Source organism: Triturus cristatus, chromosome 2_1, assembly GCF_964204655.1.
Source record: "Triturus cristatus chromosome 2_1, aTriCri1.1, whole genome shotgun sequence".
Taxonomy (NCBI): Eukaryota; Metazoa; Chordata; class Amphibia; order Caudata; family Salamandridae; genus Triturus; species Triturus cristatus.
This window is the reverse complement of record NC_140581.1, coordinates 1,038,418,361-1,038,440,677: the sequence shown is the minus strand read 5'-3', so window position 1 is coordinate 1,038,440,677 and position 22,317 is coordinate 1,038,418,361. Positions and strand designations below refer to the sequence as shown.

General features: G+C 40.7%; 1 protein-coding gene across 1 annotated transcript in view; it reads left to right on the top strand.

Annotated features, from left to right (window-relative positions):
* The first annotated feature begins 711 nt into the window (after positions 1-711).
* The window catches only part of LOC146866304 (uncharacterized), a 47,968-nt gene continuing 26,362 nt past the window's right edge, over positions 712-22,317 (top strand). Inside the window, exons 1-6 of the mRNA XM_085640834.1 lie at positions 712-740; positions 3,414-3,484; positions 19,857-19,889; positions 19,986-20,171; positions 20,581-20,619; positions 22,225-22,248. Coding sequence (XP_085496960.1) covers positions 3,428-3,484; positions 19,857-19,889; positions 19,986-20,171; positions 20,581-20,619; positions 22,225-22,248 — 339 coding nt within the window. The 5' untranslated portion in view covers positions 712-740; positions 3,414-3,427. The remainder of the gene's footprint in view (positions 741-3,413; positions 3,485-19,856; positions 19,890-19,985; positions 20,172-20,580; positions 20,620-22,224; positions 22,249-22,317) is intronic.

Below are 22,317 nucleotides of genomic sequence, written 5' to 3'. Positions count from 1 at the left end.
GAAGTTACAAATCGCCGTCATGAATTGTTTCTGTGCAGGAAGAGACACCTTCCTGCACATGAGCAATCATTCTTTCAATGCAGACACCCTAGGCAGCTAGATTTAGTGACAGCGCTAGGGGAAATGCATAGGTGCCCCGCTTTCTCGTAAATACGTCGCATTCCTGCGTTTTTAAACTGACGGAGCGTGGCGTTAGCAATTTTGGAGTTACACCGCTCTCCGCCACTTTATGTAAGTATGCCCTGGAGTGTACAATGAACGAGCAAAGAAACTAAGACAACTGGCTTAGGACATTCCAAAGGCGCACATTCGGAGGGGCACTTCCAAAGACCAATCCTTAAGACAATGATCCCATTCCCACGTGGTTTCTCAAATTGTTTATTCTTGTCCATATGCTAATGATTTCACCACAAAAATTAGTACGAATGTTTTTGAGACTCTGGGCTGGTTAGAACGTGCCCAGCAAGTGAACAATCCACACCACTTTCCGCTTTTAATGTCATTTTTTACACACTCATTTTGAAACGCACTGAAGCCCTCCGAGGATCACACACCGCGGCGGTGAAGGGTGCACCACACTTGATTAGCAGGCCTGGATTTAGGATTTGAGACCCAGAGGTGTTGCCGGTGGTTTTCTTTTAACCACAGACACTAGGTGGAGTGTTTAAATACTGTGGCAGGAGAGGTACCGTGCATCTACTGTGAAGCATCTCCTCCCTCAAGAACTGGAAAAAGCACAGGTAAATGGTGTCGGGTCTCTCTTCGCTATCACTTGTGGATCATAAACTACAGACTTAGATTTCGTGCCAACGTAAATATCGTAAGACTTGTGTTTTTTATATCGTCGGGTAATTTATTCTGAATAATGGACACTGTTTTACCAATCAATTTAAATGGGAGAAATGCAGGTCAAAGTTTAGCAAAATGTATTTTATTTGCTGTTTCATAACGACATGTATGCTGCTGAGCAACAGAAATAAAGATTCCCAGTGTACAGCTAGGAAGAAAATGCCCCAAGTGAATCATGGGATTTTCTGCTGCCCGCGCTGTTTAGTGTATGTTCACGTCAGACTATCTCGAGAATAGGCAGATGATTAAATTAGTGGGAATGCTTGAAAAAGTAAACAAGCATTGGCATAGCCAATAGTGTGTAGCTTTGAGTTCTATACTTGGCTCTGCCAATGCTTGTTCCTCATGTTGTATAGCATTGTTATGACCATTGCTGGACAGCATGAATAAAAGAAATAAAATACGAATTTGCATCTGTGGCAACAAGGTCATTTTGCATGAGTATGCATACATCATAAGGTACGTTCTTGCATGCGTAATGACACATGTCTGTGACACTGGAGCCATGTCTTTTTATTTACTGACCTGAGATGGATTGGTAAAAAAATATATATATTAATGAAAGAAATCGCAAAAGAGCTTTTATTACTGATGCGGACGGCACAGCAGCAATTTGCTGTTTAGCCCAAACAAATAAATACATGACAGAACAGAACAATGAAAAAAATAGGACTGGAGCCTGGCAAAGGAGAAACATGTGGAGTTGAAGTAGGAGAAAAGAAGCACATGAGGGAGGGAACAACACAGAGCTGGGGGAGAAAAGGACATGCACAGAGAGAATAAAATGGAGCTTAAAGAACAGAATCACACAATGGAGACAGTTACAAAAAACATGCACTTTCATGGAGTGCTGAAACAAAAAAAAAAGAGGTCCCTATTTCTTAAATAAGAGACTATACTCTAGGGGAGGTACAAAGACAAGAGAAACAAGGGAAGCCATCTAATGAGAAGCAAGCAAATGAGAGTGACAATAAAGCTCACCGATGGTAAACAATGAGTTTTAAGCCCACTTGTGGTTTTTGGTAAGTTGACAATAGCTTTGCTGTCTGATAGACTCGACCTAAAAAGTAGTAGTTATTTATCAAAATGAACAAAGTGTGGATGGAACAACTATTTTGAATACAAATGTATCTGAACAATATAGCGAATGGGTTTAGGGCCCTATTTATTAAGTTTGTATAAATGAGTGCGTAACGTAATGCTTGTGCACATAACTTGTACTTAGGTACAGTATGCCTAAGCAAAATGTTTAGCCATTGCCAGATGTAATTCAAATGAGTGGTAAACTAAATGCTATTCGAATACGGTGAGCACCGCCTCAGTGTAGTTTATGGCCTTGTTTAGAACTTGGTGGATGGGATACTCTATCACCAACATGGCAGATGTCCCATCCACTGTATTACTAGTGCATTATAAACCAGGGCACTTGTAATACAGCCAGGGCCGGATTTAGTGCTGATGGCGCCCGGTGTACCAATCTTTGTTGTAACCTCCTCCCCCCATTACCTCCTCCTCCTCCTCGGATTCCTTCACCCTGGCAAAAGTGCCCCTCATCTTTCCATAGCCCCTCTCTCACATACATTTAATTTGCTTTAAAGCACTGGTAAAGGTTGGCTTCGCTACCCCACTCAGCTATTCACATAAAATACAGATCTGTTCTTTGCAGCAGGCATATTAACCCTCTATGCTACTTTATGGAGAGTCAAAACTGCCTCTAGACAAAACTCCAATCTCTCTCTCTCCAGCAGGAACATTTATCCCAAGAGTTATCTTGTCATTTTTATTGCAGTCTGAAAGCTGGACACACAAAGAACTCTGCTGCAGAGGCTTTCAAATCTTAAATTATGCCAAACACAGTGCCCCGCCCCCTCAGGTCAGTGCCGCCCTACAGGCCAGTACCCAGTGCCGTCGCACTGGTTGCACTGCCCTAAAGCCAGCCCTGGACACAGCGGATGGAATATCCACCACATGTTGATGGAGTATCCCGTCCACCAAACTCTAAATAAGGTGCTTTGTGGGTATTCACGAGTATGTATAAAGGTATTTCCTGCCGTGCTTCTGCACACCTACATTACATCTTAAGGGTTTACGTGCATGTGTTGGAGCACAAAGCAGGCCGCATTCATACCAGTTTTCATAGTTTTATGGAGGAAGAAATAGCTTAAACGATAGAAGCAATGATTTTCAAAGTTAGTCAAAAATAGTCTGTCCTATCCATAAACATGTGCATTTTCCACAACGGATAAAATGCACAAATGTATGGCTTGGAGAAACTGGCATAAGTGCTGTTTCTAATAAATCCCATACACTTACTCATGTTCCTTGAGGCAATCATAAGTTCCATCTTGTTGGATAGCAATACTTAGTACAATAAGGAGGCACAACAACCAACCAACAATTATTGTAAGAACTAGCACCAGTTGTAAGTTATAACTGACATCCAAAATTGGGACTGTAAGCTTGTGTTTACTCTCAAAACGAAATGCAACATACTTTTGTATCTTTACTTGCGTGGTTAAAGAAAAAAAGATGCCACTCTTTAATCACAACTTTTGTTTTTACAGAAATATCTGTGACCATGAAAACAGCTGTGTTTGCGTGCCTTATTGGAGCTGCCTTTTCCATACCAGTCCCTGTAAGTAAAGTGCCATCTTTAAAAACATTTGTGTCTTCCCATTCTTCATGTACTTGTCAATACCTATATGACAAAGCATGAACTCTAAGGAACAAGTTATGGCTGGATAGTTCTGCATTACATCATCGGCCAGACATGGGTTAGATACACCACTAGCTTGTTGAACATATTCCACAGTGATGTGCTGAGCTGAAGTTTACAGGTTTAATATATCATCAGTGCTGACTCTGCCTTTGATCCTCCTGGAAAGACAAAAATGTGAATCATTGAGTTAGGAAAAAAATATAACTATTTCTTGAATGCAGAGAGACAATTGATGCTAGGCAGGATAGATAGATATATCACAGGCAGGATTGTTTTTCTGGAGGGAGAGAAAACCTTCCTGCGCAAAAACAATCCTTACAGGCATTTTCCTTTTTCTAAGTGTGCTGCCGAATGCAGCATATGACAAAAGAGGAAATAACGAGGGGAAATAAGCATATTTCTCCTCGTTACACCTCTGTTGGGATGGAGTCGCTTTTTGATGCAGACCCAGGTGTACTATCCTCAGTAAATCTAGGAATACGCCAAAATCAGTTCGTGGATGCATTGGAACACCCACATTCCACCCATGGAACACTTTCCCAATGCAGAGTAATTTAAAGCAGTGTTCTTTGCCGTAGTGTATAGTTGTTTAAAACTGCACACATAGGCTGCAATGGCATGCCTGAAACAGGTTTAAGAGGGCTATTTAAGTTGGTTGCACAATCCATGCTCCAGGCCCACTAGTAGAATTTAATTCACTGGCCCTGGGTACATATAATATCACTTTACTAGGCTAGACGACAACAAATTGGGGGAAAACCAATGCCAAGGATGTCGGGTCCTAAAGGCTTTTATTCAACCAAATCTAAAAATGTTCTCTATTAAGTGATTTTTAGTTTCTTGGAGCCATGTCTTCAGTTTATAAAAATATGAAAATAAAATAACATTACCTTGCTTAACGCTTTTTTCTCAACTTTCATCACTCTTCACTGGCTTTATGTTGACTTCAGGATCCAATACAAATTCCCTTGAGGAATTTTAAATGGCTGTAGTGTTCTGGACCATGCAATCTGCAAACTGATTAGCCACATCAAAAGCTAGAAAGATATTGTCTAAGATCCTTGCAGTCTTCCATCTTTGTTCAGAAATATCTTACAATCTAACTTTGGTGGCCTGGAATTTCCTTTTTAAATGCAGACAACTGTGTGGAAAACCCTCTTACCTCTGCTCAAATCACTAGTGAGTTCTTAATTTTTCAGGAAAAGTTTGAGGTTTATTTAAAAAAAAAAATCACATGGGGCTGATTTCATTCTTGTCGGACAGACTAAATACTATTGGCATGGCAGAATACTTTACTCCACCCGTGGTGATGGTACTTCATCCACCATATTTAGAGATGTCCACAGCCCCTTAGGACACCTCTAGCATTTACAGCAACTGCCATCATGGCAGTTCATGGAAATGCATTGTAAGTTTGACGGATAACTCCGTCAATATGGTGGAGCTGTACATCAAAGTTAACACCTTTTTTTTCAAAAAGAAAGGATTTTCTTTTTGAAAATATTAAGAACAATGAACCCCCTAACCATGGGAGCTTTCTTCCATGGTTTGGTGGTCATTTAATAGTGTTCACTGCCTCTAACCACCATAGTTTTCATGGTGGTGATCGACAGTGAAAACTGGCCTTGTGTCTGCCCACTCTCAGTAGGGTGAGTGGAAACATGGCCAAACCTCCAACGGCCTTTAATCTGTCACACCATCGGGGGGGGTGTAGGCAACAGAGACAAAATAGTCTCCGCTGTCTACACACTGACACCGAAGGTTCCCCCAACACTTAATGAGGTGGGCTGACCTTCAGGTTGGTGGGAAGGGTACTATGTTATTGTTGCAATGGAGTGACCTTTGACCAATATTTATATCAGGCTGTTAATCTTTGTTGTGTTTTAAGTCAATATAAGTAGCTCAGACAACCTTAGGGAAGACATTACAGTCACACATTTCAGGACCTTTATCTATTGTGTTCAATGTTTTTGAAACGTTCCTGAAGGTCCACTTTGCGGTCTTAGGTCTGGCTTGACAGCTATAACTTATTCCTTGCAGGAGCAAAAAAAAAAAAAAATCTTAACCTCTTGAGTGCCCATGACGAGATGGTCTCGTCATGGGCCGCGGTTGCGCTGTGCCCATGACGAGACTATCTCGTCATGAACCCCGCCCGCTAATGAAAGGGCCGGCACAGGGCGGGGAAAGGGCGGGGCACTCAAGGGGTTAAAGAAGCACTACTGAACAAGGGCTTTGGCTTCTTCTGCTTGTTGATCCCCTTTGCCTAAGCATTTGATTTTGCAGACATTGTGTGCTTTCCCTGACAACGAGTACTTGCATTGCACTTTCCCTGTGTTGGGAAACCTTTTCTCAAAACCACAGGCTTGCATTAGTTTTGGAGAAAAGCTCATGATGTCATTTGTCAGATACTGCAAGTCTGATCTGTTCTTATGAAAAGTTACAGCAAATGAGGTAGGCATTGCCTGATGTATTTATTCAGAAATGCATTTGTTAAAATCATTAGGTCTGTAAGAGTGGATTGTTGTTGTACTTTGATAAACCATACACAGCTATTTTGTTATATGGAATCTCACTGATGACAGTAGTAACCAGGGCGTTTGCTGTTGAGTGCCATTTCTGACAAACCTTTGTGGTAAGTGATCTGCATTGAGAGAAACCCCAGTAGGCCCACTTAGGAGTATGTATTGTATTGCGAAATGTAGTTGGCAAATATTTGTAATTTTACGACTCATGGCAACAGTTGGCTTGTGACAAAACCTACATTCAGTACAGTTAGCCTGAGTTTGTCATGGTGACAAGACAACCATAAACGATAATGGCCTGATTGTGTCATTGGGAAAAGTTAAGTCAGATGCAGTTTGTCTCATCCGCTAGATATGAAAACGTACACCAAAGGCAATAGGACTGACTATTTATTGTGAAAACACGTCAAAGACAATAGGCCTTTAAAGATGGATTGCTACTGTGCTCTGTTAAAGCCTATACACAGCTATTTGTTACAAGGAATTTCATTTACTAGCAAAGTAGGAAAGGATTTTGGTGCAAGTTACCCCCGCTTTCAAACATTGAGGGTAGAAGATCTGAATTAGGATGATCCTTGTTAGGAGGATTTGAACATGGTTTTGCCAGCTGTCATTTTGGACATATTCATACTTTTATAATTGTTGCCTTGTGGGATGGCATATTCTTAGTACAGTAGGCCTGAATTGGTTATTTTTGACAAGCCAATACCAACGGCAATAGGTAGGAACACTGGAATGTAATGATTCTGTGCCTGTGACACTTTCCCCATAATTATCGATCTGCCACAGTTTTCATATAAACCACCATCTTCTGCATAATGTGCACAGTAAAAGAATATTTGTAGTTCAAACAGATCAAAAGTTTCTAAACACATTGCCACAAGTGTTGTTGCACACTAAAATGGCCATTTCAGAGGTAAACTGGTGAAACCTTTGCCCAGGCAGTGTTGATATGTATGCATATGACAAAATATTTAAGTAACACTGTCACAAAAAGTGTTACGTTAAGCCACTTAATTTTCCTTTTCCCACTGCATAATTTTGTCAACCCTGACTCATAATTAGTTTTCTCCCTGGATGCCTAATTACAGTGGCCCTGGCAAAAGGCTTATTTGAGACATTGGATAAACTTATATCAAATGTCGTAGGTCTGATCTGTTTAGTTTGAAAAGTTACAACAAAGGCAATAGGCACAACTTATTTTCTGAGAAAAGCATGTGTTATAGCCACCACGCCTTTAAGAGTGGATGGATATTACAAGTGTTAAAGTCTGTAAATAAGTATTTTGTCAGATGGAATCATGGATGTTACTGTAGTAAACAACAGTTTTTTATTGCTTTTCCCATTTGACAAACCCTGGGAGTAGAAGATTTTCACTTGTTATGTCCTTTGAGGTGGAGGGGGGGGTATATTTCCTGGCCTTCTATTACTCTGTACATATTTGTAATTGCATTACTATATGCCTGATGGTTGATTTGTGACATAGGTTAAGTGCAATACAGTAGAACTGAATATTTATTTCATGGTGACAAGACACTGATAAATAATATAGGCCTGATCGATTAATTGGGAAATGTCAAATCTGATGCAATAGATCTGATCTGTTTATTATAAATAATTATGACAAATACAGCAGACTTGATCTATTTACTGTGAAAGCATATGTCAGTAGGACTTTGAGGATGGATTAGTTTACTGTGTGTTACAACATGTAGACAGGTATTTATGCACATTGTATGTCACATATTTCGATAGTAGGTAAGGATTTTGGCTTTGATTACCCTTAATGACAATCCCTGATAGTGGAAGATTTGCACAGTGATAAGCCTTGTTTGGCACTCTTCATTGAGGTTGTATGTATTTTGACCAAATGGAATTTATTGCATATTTCTAATTTTCTGACTGTGTATCTGATGGCTGTCTTGTGGGAATGTCTATGATCAATAGAGTAGTCCTATGTTAGTGATAATTACAAGCTAACTATAAAGTATATTGGCTTGATTAGTTCATTAAGAAAACTTTTGACAGTTGCCCGTGGTTTGAGCTGCTTATCATGAAAAATCAGACTTGTATATTGTGAAAAACATATGTTAAAGCCAATAGGCCATTTAGGGGGGATTGGAATTATACTGTACTAAAGCCTGAACATTAGTATTTTGTTACATGTAATCTCACAGACTACTGTGGGTGGGCATTCGTTTTGGTGGTGTTTACCTCCTTTGGTAAACCATCATATGAGAAGATTTGCAGTGTGTTTATCCTTGTTAAGCCAAATTAAGTGAGAATGCATATCGCTTTGCCAACTGTAATTTGGTACGTTTGCAGTTTTATGCATGCATATCAGGTGTTTGCCTTGTGGCAATGTTTATGTTCACTACAGTGGCCCAGTGTTTGTTATGGCATCTACCCAATAATAAAGGCTACAGATCTGAATGGTTAATTGGGAAGAGTTATTGCTGAAGCCATGTGTCTGTTCTGTTTATTACAAAAAGCTATGATAAAGTAAGTATGGTTGATATATCAATAATGAGAAACATATGTTAAACACAATAGACATTTCAGGGTGGATTTTTAGTACGCTATGTTAAAACCTGGAGACAGGAATTCTCTTAAATAGAGTCTGACAGATTTCTATAGTAAGCAAGGGTTTTGGTGTTTGATAGTCATCCTGACAAGCCCTGGGACTAGCAGAATTACATTTGGGGTTCCATTTAGGGCTTGCATATTGTTTTACCAACTGTAATTTAAGAAATGTTTGTTAAAGTGGGAGTACCATTTAGTGGTGTGTGTATTAAAATACGTTTTGGATCCGGCCTGACAACTTTAGTCGTCTATCAAGCACTTGCAGTTAATAATGCCATATAGACACAGGCTTATTTATACAAACTTAGAGGGACTTTGGGTCAGACGCCTTCAGTCAGTGGTATATTTGGGTATTCATGTTAACTAATCCTGCACATGACAGCATAGGGCTAAAGGTAATGTCAGCACATACAGCCGTTGGCTCTATAGCACTCTCAGTGACAGCATTATGCGTGAACAGATGCGCACAACTTCCTGAATTTTAGTGCGTGCAGTGCCAGTCCTTGTGCACGAGTCACTTTTCAGTTTGTTTTGTTCCTATTTCTTATTTGTGGAACACCCGACAGCTCTAAAGACATTGCTACTCCTTTAAAGCTTTTATGGTTTTGCTTTTTCCCTTGCAAATGTTCTTACACATGATTGTTTAGTTTATGTATGGTTTATTGTTGGTGGGTGAGCGGATGAATGTAAGAATGAGTAGGTGGGTGGATGAATGCATGAGTGCAAATGTTATGAAGTATTGAGTACTTAAACTCACCAGTAACTGAAGAGGAACTTATAAACCAGACTTACTCGCACAGCCTGTGCTTGATTTCTGGCTGAAAATATCAGTCTAGACTTGGAAAGTTTGGCAAAACAATAAGTTTGGCGTTCGTACAACATTGCATTGACTTTGCCAGTGCTTGTTTATGTACTACCGAGTGAGCATAGACAAAAGAATGTAAAATATGAGTAATGCAGAAAAGAGGGTTTCTTTTCGGTAGCATTACTTTTTCAAGTGCTTATGTCGGCGCTCCGTCTCCAGTGCTCCCTGGCTACTCACTGACTGCATAATAGTCCCTCATGCAATACAAAGAAGGGCCAGGGCCAGGAAATGTTTGAGAATGTCTGAAGCCAATGACTGACTGTGACATAGAAGCCAATGGACGAGGGACATTGAACTAAAGTCTCCTAAAGCAAGTAGAGAATATACCATGGTTGCTATGCATGATGCAATCTCTATACAAATCAAATCTAAAAATATTAGGAGGGTGTCTCAAAGTTAAATGCTCTATAGCCAATCGGGTTTTACTGATGAAAGCTGTGTTGTCATCTATGTCTATATTTATTTTGCTTCTTATAAATATAAACAGAAACCATTTATTATTGGTCTATAAATTGTTTACAGTATCGGTTCTAGGTTCTCTATAACTTTGGTAACACACATTGTGCATGAAAACATGTACACCACAAATCCACCCAAGCAGCTTATAAAGAGATTTCATGCAGGAAGTATTCCATAGGCAGAAACTGAGGGTATGTAAATTTGGCAAATTCCAAAATTCCAAACAGAATCGTAGAATGACGTAATTTTCTTAATGTGGTGTAACATGTAACTTGTAACATTAACATTAAATAGATAATATATGTTAACTTCAAAAATTCTGCGCTCTTCTATGTGTAGTAAATAATGTAGAGAACACAACACTTAACCAAAATTCACAACTAAGGTTTGGGAACAGTCACTCAAGTGCAGCATTACTGTCTCCTTGGTAGGCCTGGGCGAAGCACTACGCTACGCTCGCGTAGTTTGCGAAGTTCGCGCTACTTCGCACTACGCGAACTGCACGTAGCACAGTGCGAACACGCGTAGCGTAGTGTTGCGTAGTGCTGCGGTCATTTTTTGCTTGCTCGCGTTCCTCAACGTCAAGTTGGCGACCGCGAGCAAGCAAAATGACATCCCGGCGAGACTTTTTCCTTGTTCGCGATCAGCAACATCAAGTTGGCGATCGCGAGCATGGAAAATAAACCCCCCGGCGAGATTCCCAACGCGAGGAGGTCAGGTTTCTCATTGCGAGGGGTCGCGTAAGTTCGCGACCGCTCGCGATGAGAAACTACCAGTTCGCGTTGAGAAAGCTGCAGCTCGAGTAAAAATCTACTCGAGCAGCAGAAAACTACAGCTCGCACTGTGCAAGATGCCATTTTCAATGATTGCACAGTGCCGGTTGCTTGTCCGCACTGTGCAATCATTGAAAACAACATCTTGCACAGTGCGAACATGTTACTACGCAGTTCGCGAAGTGCTACGCGTAGCTCGCGTAGTGCGAACTTCACTTTGCGTAGCTTCGCGAAGTGCTACTTCGCGAACTACGCCCACCCTTACTCCTTGGAAGAGCGGATGTTTGAAATATTAAGGGGCATATTATCAAGAAACGGCGTTACAATTATCACCACTTTAGCGGCAGAAAACTCCCGCTAAAGCGGCGAAAATGGGCTTGATAATATGCCCTGGAGAATTCCCATAGATACCCATGTTGACAGCAGAACATGGGCTTCTATGGGAATTCTCCAGGGCATATTATCAAGCCCATTATCGCCACTTTAGCGGCAGTTTTCTGCCGCTGAAGCGGCGATAATTTTAACGCCGTACTTGATAATATGCCCCTAAGTTCATTTCACTTTTAGTTTTAGTTTCATCTTCATTTGCATTTGAAGAGCAACATAGAGCACAGTCAAATATTTTATGGTGTGAAGAATTTTGTTTTAGGCACATAATCTACGCTTCACTTACTGTGGCAATTTACTCACAGTTTTTTTTTAATTCAAATAAATGGAACTGCAAAAACATTTACATTAGTATTTGCCTCTAATGTGTGATGACACACTTCCCAAAATATAGGAGTACATCAAAATCTCAGAATACTTACTTTCACTGCCACACATTTAGTGGCGACAGCGAGGTTTCTCCCGTAACCTAAACTTTACCTCTTCTTTGAGCATTGACATGCCTATTTACAAACAACATTTGTGGCACTCTTAGTAGTACTACAATAGCACTACTCACCTACTTTAAAATGCTTTTCACAAACCTACATGCGGAGGTCTCCACTTCTATATGCGCAGATCTCAACTTCACTGTTGACATATCTGCCTACATTTTAATAGTAAACATGTAGCAGTAAATATGGGAGTGTTGGGTGGAAGTGGCTGTAAAATGGGGAATACTCACTACTAAAAGTAAAGGCTTTCGGGAGGGGTAAAGATTGGTTAAGAAAGGGTTAAGGAGGGATTTAGTGAAAGACATGCACTCACCCACAAAAGAGTTAGTCAATTACTATTCACAAACTGCAAGTTTATGGTTACTCCACCCAAAACAGTCATAAATGCATTCCAGATCAAGTAAGATGGAGTAAGACCAGCACCACACATGACCAACCACTGGTACTGCAATACCCTCACATAGAAAATAATGGAGGTGCAGACATATCATAGAATTTCACAGGAAATAACACTAAATTAAATTAGTTTATTGTGACTTTTTTAAAATATAAAAAAATGTAATGTAATGTTTATACATTACATATTATAAAAAAGAATATTTATACTGTAAATTCTATGCATAGGAGTTAATATTTTTTAATATGTCAACATTTAAATATTTTACAAAAGACTGGAATTTATTTGCAATACATCTTTAAAAAATAAATGTATGTGATATAATTAAACACATTGAATATTTAAAGGCATATAGCTCAAATCACCAAGAGCAAAGGTGCTTCTGAGGAACTCAGAAGATTGAGGCTCAGCTTCCTCAGTGCGACTCATTAAGAAGACTTTTTTTTAATTATAGCTAGTGATGTGGTGTGGGGACTGTGAACAAATGTCAATAACCCTATTTTCTCTAGTCCCCCTAAAAGCGACAAATTTTATTTTATTAATAACCAGATTTTTGCTGTTGCGACATACTTCAACTGCTTTCAGAAAGCCATGACGCCCAATTGTAGTGCAATCCAATGTAATGGTATCGTCTGCATATTGAAAAACAACAAAATACTTAGATTCAGGTTTCAAGTGGAAGGAGCATGCTTCCCACAGCTCCTTTCCCAGCACAGCCAAACAAAAGGTAAATAGAAGGGCCCTGAGGAGACACCCATGCTTAAATCCTCTATCAGTGAAAATGCATTCTGACATAGAAGAGTGCTTGCCTAAGTAACTCATACCCAGGTGCCTGTGCTGAATATCTTCATGCTTTGACTGCAAAAGAGAGTGGTCTACCGAATCAAACAATGCCCGAAAAACCAACAAAATAGGCATATAACAGTGCCCTCCAAACACAAGTGAGAAAATCAAATAAGTATGCGAAAGAGAAAATATCATCTAAAGTATCACAGCCTTATGAAAGTCCTATATGAAAGAAATGGATTAGTTTGGTACTTACACCCACTCTTCAAGTTTGTTTAATAGATGCCTTGCGAACACCTTGTTCTCTATGTCTATAAGAAAAATAATCAGTAATTCTTAGCAATTAAACAAACAAATAAAAAATGTACCCTTTCCAAGAACAGGGGATCACTGTTGACTGAAGACAAGATTAAAATATATGTTTTCTGAAAGCTGAATATTGAAGGATTTTTACTGAATGATCACAACACAAGCTGAGCCTAGGGATATTTGAGGGTAGTGAAAAAACGTGCTTTTTATGTTTATCAATCCAATACATTTCTCTATGACCCTTTAGGGAAGGGGTGTGCCTGAATAGATTTAACAACATTATCTCAAATAGGCCTCGTGCGATGCTGAAAAGCAACAGAGATTGTTAATTCCAAATGAGGCCAAGTGATGTACAACAGCCTCCAGGAACCCACAAGGTTTAAGGTGTCCACATGTGAGGCCATCCTCTACATGCAATCATCAGCTCTTCTTACTCAGATGGAGCCCCCCTCATTGATGACAATTTTATTGAAATGATTGGTGGAAAGTTTACATTCTTGGTAGGCCTGGGCGTAGTTCGCGAAGTAGCACTTCGCGAAGCTACGCAAAGTGAAGTTCGCACTACGCGAGCTACGCGTAGCACTTCGCGAACTGCGTAGTACCTTGTTCGCACTGTGCCAGATGTCGTTTTCAATGATTGCACAGTGCGGACAAGCAACCGGCACTGTGCAATCATTGAAAATGGCATCTTGCACAGTGCGAGCTGTAGTTTTCTGCTGCTCGAGTAGATTTTTACTCGAGCTTCAGCTTTCTCAACGCGAACTGGTAGTTTCTCATCGCGAGCGGTCACGAGCATACGCAACCACTCGCAATGAGAAACCTGACCTCCTCGCGTTGGGAATCTCGCCGGGAGGTTTATTTTCCATGCTCGCGATCGCCAACTTGAAGTTGCTGATCGCGAACAAGGAAAAAGTCTCGCCGGGATGTCATATTGCTTGCTCGCGGTCGGCAACTTGACGTTGAGGACCGCGAGCAAGCAAAAAATGACCGCAGCACTACGCAACACTACGCTACGTGTGTTCGCACTGTGCTACGTGCAGTTCGCGTAGTGCGAAGTAGCGCGAACTTCGCAAACTATGCGAGCGTAGCGTAGTGCTTTGCCCAGGCTTAATTCTTGGCACAATGTAAAATTTAAAATCCTACCAAAGAGAAAAAGTGGTGATTAAATAAAGGAATGATCAAAAGCCCCCTAACATCTGGACGTGCTATATGTGAACTTTCTAGGGTGTGTGACCTAAACCACTCTTTGAACCCCTGAAAATGCAAACTATGAAGAAACATTAGCAGGGCACCCTGTCCCTTTTTGATAGAATATCTGATCACTGGGGATCTCCCTGTGCTCATTGTGAAACTGCTCCAGATCAATGTCATGAATGGAAGGGTTTGAAGTCAAATTGCAAGTGAACAAAATGTTTAGTTCTGATATTTTCCTTACAAAGACCTTAATATATCAATCAGGCCTATCACAATTGTCTTCTGTTTTTTTGATGGCTCAAGATGACATAAACGTTTAATAAAAATAATACTGAATGCTGACTGCATGAAAATCTATTGCTTGTCTATCAAGTTTCAAAATGGGAATGTGTCCGCAAATAATGGTTGGTGAATAGTCTATGGCAGCAGCGTGAACTGGAATACTAAATTCTGAAAACCTTGCTATTTTACTAAATCTTTCCCTTAAGTTTCCTGTCACAATTAATTGGAAATTGGAAAGCAAAAGAATCACACCAATTTCCTTACGTATATCCTTTATCTCCCAGTGACATTCAGAGAATTTATCCTATGACCAGTATTATTCTATAATGTTTGAATAAGCTTGTCTATCTAAGTGTAGATGAAGATTCATTTTACAAAGATGGATAAGCTTTGTCCAATACATTTTGTCAAAAAGAAAGACAGTTCCTGTTCCTGTTGGACCTGGCACTTTTTGCAGGTTTATTCCCAAACATTTTGCCTCCTATTTTTCTGACCCTGTTTTTGTTGGTGTTAGGACTCCCATGTCCTGTGTCTGAGTAGAGGGAGTGGTGGTTGACTAAGTCCCAGGGTGCCAGAAACCCAGTCCAGGAACCTGGTTGGTTCCATGAGTGAGCACCAGGAGGGGTCCTAGTGTTGACCGGGAGGCCATCCCCTGAGGGCTATCCCATAGTGTTAGGAGAGTTCCTAGCAGTTCTGGTGTCTGATAGCACCGCTCCAAGTGGAAGGGTGCATGAGTCTAGAGAAAGGGGCGGGGAGACAGTCCCCAGAGGGAAGACCAGTGGGTCAGGGGTTGCCTGGGGGTGGGGAACAGGAGTATCACCCTGGGGGTGGACTGGGACACAACACTGTGTTTGCCATGTGGGTACTGTCTGCCTGCTGGGACACATCTATTAGCAAAGTAAGTTTAGGCGTTGCACAGATGGGGTCTGCAGGTGAGGAGAAGGGGTCTCAGTTGGTTAGCTTAGTGGGCCCTGACAGTATGGACAGAGGGAGCCAACTGGGTTCAGGAAGGCATAGAACTGGAGTATGCCCCTGTCGTTGTGGGCCAGGGTTCATATTCTGTTACCCCAATCTGGGAAGTCCATCAAGGTATTGATTGGTCTCCTCTGGCTTCAGGTTGGTGGGGGGGTTGTGTTAGACATGAGCCTTTTTGCAGGTCTATCCCCAAACATTTTGCCTTTAGCCTCCTATTTTTCTGACCCTGTTTTTGTTGGCGATAGGACTCTCAGCACTTTACCACTGCTGACCAGTGCTAACGTGCATATGCTCTCTATGTAGATTATGAATATGATTGGTTAGCCATGATTGTCATATTTGATTTACTGATAAGTCCCTAGTTAAGTGCACAGTGTGTGCCCAGGGCCTGTAAATCAAATGCTACTACTGGGCTTGCAGCACAGGTTGTAGCACCCACATGAGTACCCCTGTAAATGTGTCTCAGGCCTGCCACTGCAGTGACTGCACACCCAGTTTTGAACTGCCCTGTCCCCCTGGCAAGTGCACCCACTTGCCAGGCCCTAACCTTTCCTTTTCTTACATGTAAGGCACCCCTAAGGTAGTTCCAAGGTACCCCAATGGGCAGGGTGCAGTGTATGTGAAAGGCAGAATATGTGCTTGTGTGTTTTGCGTGTCCTTACAGTGAAATACTGTGCATTTCATATTTCCTGTTGAAAGACTGTCTGTCCCATAGGTTAACATGAGAGCTGCCTTATAACATCTTACAAGCGTAACTTTCCATTGGGACAGGATAGAGAAATGGAGTTTAGGCTCAATGAACTCAGGATTCAATAACACAACTTTTAGTAATGGTGGTTTTTAAATTGATTGTTTCAAAATGCCGCTTTTAGAAAGTGGGCTTTTTCTTGCCTTACCATTCTGTGTGCCTCTGCCTATTTGTATATTCACCATCTGGTTTTGGAGTGACAGGAACAAGGGATGTGCATTCACTCTAGACAGTCACAAGGGGGGGTTGAGATGTGTCCGGTCTTTCCGGTGTGACTCACAGCCAGGCTGAATAGACCTTTCTGCATTTAGAGTGGTGGAAGGAGTTTTCACTAGCACCTGAGTAGGCTGCACTCCTCTGCACAATGCAGTCTCCACCCCCTGTGGTAAAGCTGGACCAGGGAGGACAGAACAGGTTTGTACTGAGCTCAGGGACTCTAGAAAATAGGCTCCAATGCAAAAATGGGGTATACTTATTGGGCCTAAAACCCCAGAACTTTAGATCACTTCTGGAAACAAGAGGGCCCTGCCAAGGAGAAGCACTGAAGAGCTGTTTAAGGAGTTCTGCCCTTTAATGTGTGAGGGCTGGGTTGGCCTGCCATTGCTGCATCTATCTGTGGGAAGAGGTAAAGGACTGACTCGTTTTGCCCTGCTGTGGTATCCTGCTTGAGAAGATCTCCAAGGGCTTGATGTAGAGGTAGCCTCCTGTTGGAAATCTCAGGGAAATGAAAGACTTCAAAGGATCTTTGCTGGGTCACAAAGTAATTGTCATGGAATGAGAGCTGGGAGAGCTGTGTGAGGAGCGCTACCCCTTTATGTGTGAGTGGTGGTTTGGCCTGCAGTTGCTGCTTCTGTTTTGAGCAGGAGAAGGACTGGACTGTTCTTCACCTTAAAACAAGAAGGAAGCGCTTGGGGAGCGCTTTATGATTCCCTAATCTTTCCAGAGGGTAGCGCGTGGCGAGCGCTCCTCTTTTCAGTCAGAGCGGATGAGGTGCTGTGCTTCTGCCCACAAAATCACATCGGAAAAGTGTGAGGCATTGTTCCAAGCGCTCCTAATCTGCCTTGAGCCCACTGCTGATTTCCAGTGGTGCTTGAGGTGTGTTTCCTGCCCTGTTCTCCGCTTTGCAAGAGGGTGGTGCTCCAATTGAGTGCACCAGTGACGGTTGCACCAGCTTGCTGCAGAAATCCTACGCCGGTCTACCCAATGCATTGCCCAGCAACAGGGAAGCACCCGAAGCAGCCGCACCAGTGGGTGGGGCCTGTCAGCCTGACGATGACACACCGGCATAGTTTTCCCGGGGGTCTCAAGAGGAAAATAGCCTCTGGCCCTGCAGAAAAGCCGATATCCCTGAAAGAGGGTGAGGCTGTCCCTCACTGCTGTATTTGCAGAAGAGGTCGCCCCGCTGATTTCCACCATTGCGCCCCCATTACCCTTACCTGGGAGCACTTGCTCTTGGGCAGTAGCCTTCATTTGGTTCTCCACTGGTATTCTCGGGGTGAGGCCTCGACAGAGGCCCCCGGCTTTGTGACTTAAGAAACCTGCGGTGATTTCCCTGTGGACACTCTCTGAATATATAGTATTCACTGTAATGGGCACACAGTTGCTTCTGTGCCGTACCGTTGGTGCATATTCACCGTATCTAACATAATAGGAGCTCAGGTACGTCGTGCCCTATCGTTCTCTCACGCTTCAGGTGGATATGTTACTGAATGACGTTTACTGTTATGCTTAGGGTAATTTGTAGACTATGGGTGATTTATGGTGATTCATGTGCTTTCTCCTAATCTGGTGTGCGTTCTCACATTCATTTGGTGATTTATGTGTTTCTCTCCTTACCTAGCTGCTGCCTTTCATGCCCTGATATTAGGATTTATGTCGTTTTTATCTTGCAATGATAGAAGAATGAATATCATGTCACGACCTGCATAATGTGTACAGTGATAGTGTGGCGTGTTTTCATGACGTATGCAGCCTATAAGTATTTACTGTATTGCACTACCGGTGATGTTCTGACAGTTGCCTAGTTGGCAAAGTGATTTATGTGATTGTCGTCTATGTTTTGTACATAATTAAGGCTCCCTGTTTTCCGTTTTTATTGATTTTTACAGATAAATACAGACAGAAAAACATTTATTTTCTTGCCTGTATTTATTTTTAAATGTGGATAAAAACGGAAATTGGGTACTTTTTTGAATGATTCTAAATACACCTTGCCACAACTGCCAGGCCAATAACTGTGTGGATTGATAGGTAAAGGAGTTAAAAAAAGGAATTTCAGTAAATAGGCTTAAACAGCAGTAGATATGCACAAGTGTGATACTGAAATGTGCATATTTTCATATAAGTGCATTGATTTATCTTTTGCAGGTGTTCAAATCACTGAAACCGGGCAGTCATTCAAGTATGACTGCATATTTATTGGCTAAATAAATGTGGAATTATACCAATTTCAGCTTTATTTTTTTCACAAACCCCATAATAAATTTGGGTAAATATAGATAAAGTTGACAAAAAATAAATATGGATAAATACAGACGGAAATGTCCCAAAAATAAATACCATAAAACTGGGAGCCCTATACATAATATATGAGATATATTTATTTTATCCCATGTGGAGTCTCTTGTGTAGTGTACTTATTGTGTCACTGGTTTGTCTGTGTGTTGTGCAAATGCTTTACACATTGCCTCTGGGATAAGCCTGACTGCTCGTAACAAGCTACCAAGTGGGTGAGCAGGGGTTATCTTGATTGTGTAACTCCCTTACCCTGACTAGAGTGGTGGGTTCTGCCTGGCTGAGGTGCATACCCTAGACAACCAGAATCCCCATTTCTGACAGGTCCCAACGCATACATATATCAGGAAAATCATCAGAGGTATCATTTGTGGCATTGAAAGCATTTTTGCATGGATTTTACCACTAAGGTATCTTAAACAAACATAAGGGGGGATGTGCTCACACTTGTAAAAAGTTAAACCCAAATTGACATTCATTTTAGGGAAAATAATAATGATGATTTGGTATAGATTAGAAGTTGAGGGATACTTATAGTAATAGTCCACCCCATGGCTTGGCCATAATAGCCCTCTCAATGAACACTTTTCTTATATCATTAGGTCAGTTGAGAAAATCATCATGCATTTGTTGTAAACCCAATAATGATCACGTTAGAGCTTAGAAAATGCCTACTTGATGTATAAATTTCCGCAGTGGCTAAGCTATATCACTTTGTCAGTATCTGGAAGTCCACTCATGGTGTCCTCATTGTCAGAAGACTCCCTGGTTGGCTAAAATCGGAGATGATTCAGGCATTAGTCACATAGAAACATTGATATTGGCTAACTGAGCATGGCAAATTTTAGTTGATGTTCCCAATGTAGGTTTAGTGCTGACTGTATTATGCCCAATAAAGCTTTACGTTTGCAAGTGAAAAGCACACTTTGAATATAACAAAAGTTATAATGTAAATGATTCACCTGGTTTACTAACACTGATGTACTTATTTTTCTCTAAGCTGGAAAAAAATGGGGGCAGCTCAAGTGGACAGGTAATCTCATTGTTTTTGTCAGTTTTTTCCAAGATTACTACATTCTGCATAACTGAACAATGCCTTTTAATGAAAACAAATATGTTTCCCTTCAAGGTCTTCTATCAACCAGTTCAACAAATTCCTGCGTTTCCACGATTTCCACAATTTCCACAGTTTCCACAAATTCCACAATTTCCACAGTTTCCACAATTTCCACTGTTTCCACAATTTCCACAGTTTCCTGTGAATCCTTTCAATCCGTTCAATCCACTGAATCCGCAGACTCCTCTCGGACCTGAGGTAAACCTTCTATATAGCTCAATCAATTCTATGGAATCAGAATCCTAATACTGAGTATGCAATTAGGTGTCAGAAAATGCCTAATGAGGCAGATTATTTCTTAACTTCATATCATAGCAAAGTTTGGTCAGAGTACTGAATGATGAGCACATAGTTCAATAATTCTTTCACTGAAGAAAACATAGCCCTCGAAGGCAGCTTTGAAAGGTAGATTATATTAATAATATACATTTATAAGAACAAGTCTAGCTACAAAGCAATGGAGTGCTGTACATCGGTGGGAGTAAAGGGAAGGGTACATGAAAGGGAAAAGTTGCAGGTCCAGGGAAATTACCAAGTGGAATCCATCGTCTAGAACAAAATATACAGTAAAGTATTTTAAAATATGCATTATTTTCTTTACTCTTAGATTCCCATTCCTATTCCAGTTCCTGTTGATCCAGCACAGGTAAATATTAAAATCTATTGAGAAACTATGGCTAAAAAAGTAGCAGCAGATCTCAACATATATGAAAATGGTTATTTTATTGATATGCTCCCCCTCTCTCTCTATCGCACAACATCACAATATAAAAAAATATTGTATGACATGGGGCATTTATAGGATGTCCCCCCAAAACAGAAATATTCATTCAGGATTTGGCAGAAGGACACTCGATTTCCGTGAACCAAAGCCTTTAGTTTGAAACTATGCTCGCTCAGCTTGTAAATGCTCAACCATCATTTCATGGTATGAAAGCCGACAATATATTATAAAAATATAACCCTACTGTACTGTATACATGGCTGTAGTTAAAGTAACTGTTTATTGTCATTGAAGAATGCATATTAGGGTACTTATTCTTTCCCTGTTACGTTATTGTGACACATCAAGTGTCTGTGTTGTAGGGTCTGAAGCTGAGTATGATCCTAATTAATTTTATTTTGAAAGAATATACATTTTAGGATAATAGGTGTTTCTTTACTTTTTGGCACCTCGAAGCAAACATTTGGATCACCTAAAAGATGTCATCCGTGCCATCGATATGCTCAAGTCATTGAATGGGTATATTGTATTCTACTCCTGTGTCCAATTTATTTCAGTATTTGAAAAAGTGAAAAGAGTAAAACAGTGACATTTCTCGATTAGAAAGTTGTTCTTGCTTCCTTGAACGGTTTAACATTGAGAATGGATCTGTACTATAGTAGAAACATTGTGTGCCTTGTTGCTCACTCTCTGAGTTAGCAAATGGGAGGTCCAATTTATTTTGTAAAATGGGTGGACATAGTTTCAAACGTTACTCTCAATGCTAGCAAAAATGGAAAACTTCACAATAATTGGGAAATTTGTTCAACTTTGCTTCAATACAATTTGTACACAACAAAACAGCATTTTGTTTGCGGATTCAGTCACTACTTGTGTGGGTTGCAGATTTTTTTATTCCACAGATATAATTTGTCTGCTTCTTTCTTCCATTTTTTTTATAAAGCCTCACAGATTTTATAATGTTGATGAATAATCAAAAGTCTTACAAGCAACTGCACGAAGATGTGGTAGAAAGACTATTGGCACTTAATAGCACCCTACATTTGAATGGACACACTTTTGGGTTAGCCCACAGGGGTCTCCAACCAGTAGCTCATGACCTACTGAAGCTCTCCAGCTACCTCTGAGTAGCTCACCTGTGTGCAGCCCAGATTAATAAATTAGAATGCTTTTGCTTGGCTGTCCATTCAAATGCAGACCATGTGCAAATTTCCTAATACGCACGAAAAACCTAACGTATCTGCCCCATTTGTGTGGCGGGTTTGGACACTCCCACCATAGCTAGTATTGCGAGTGACAAAATGTTCAGTGATCAATCTCCCGATGATTGTGAAGTGATAGACACAGCAATATCCCCAGAGCTATCATTTCTGAAATGGTAAATGTGTGGGCTTATAAAAAATATTAGGATGATACTTGGCATGCAAGAAAACCCATTATTCATGCCAGCACACTTCAGTAATTGATAATAAATATGTAAAGATAACCCTGAAAGCCAATCATTATGTTCTTTCTTGTTTTCCTTAGGCATTTCCATTAAATCCATTTTCTGTAAGTAGATATACATTGTTCTCCTATGTTTATAGCCGTTGAGGAAATTTGAATCATTGTTTAACTTCT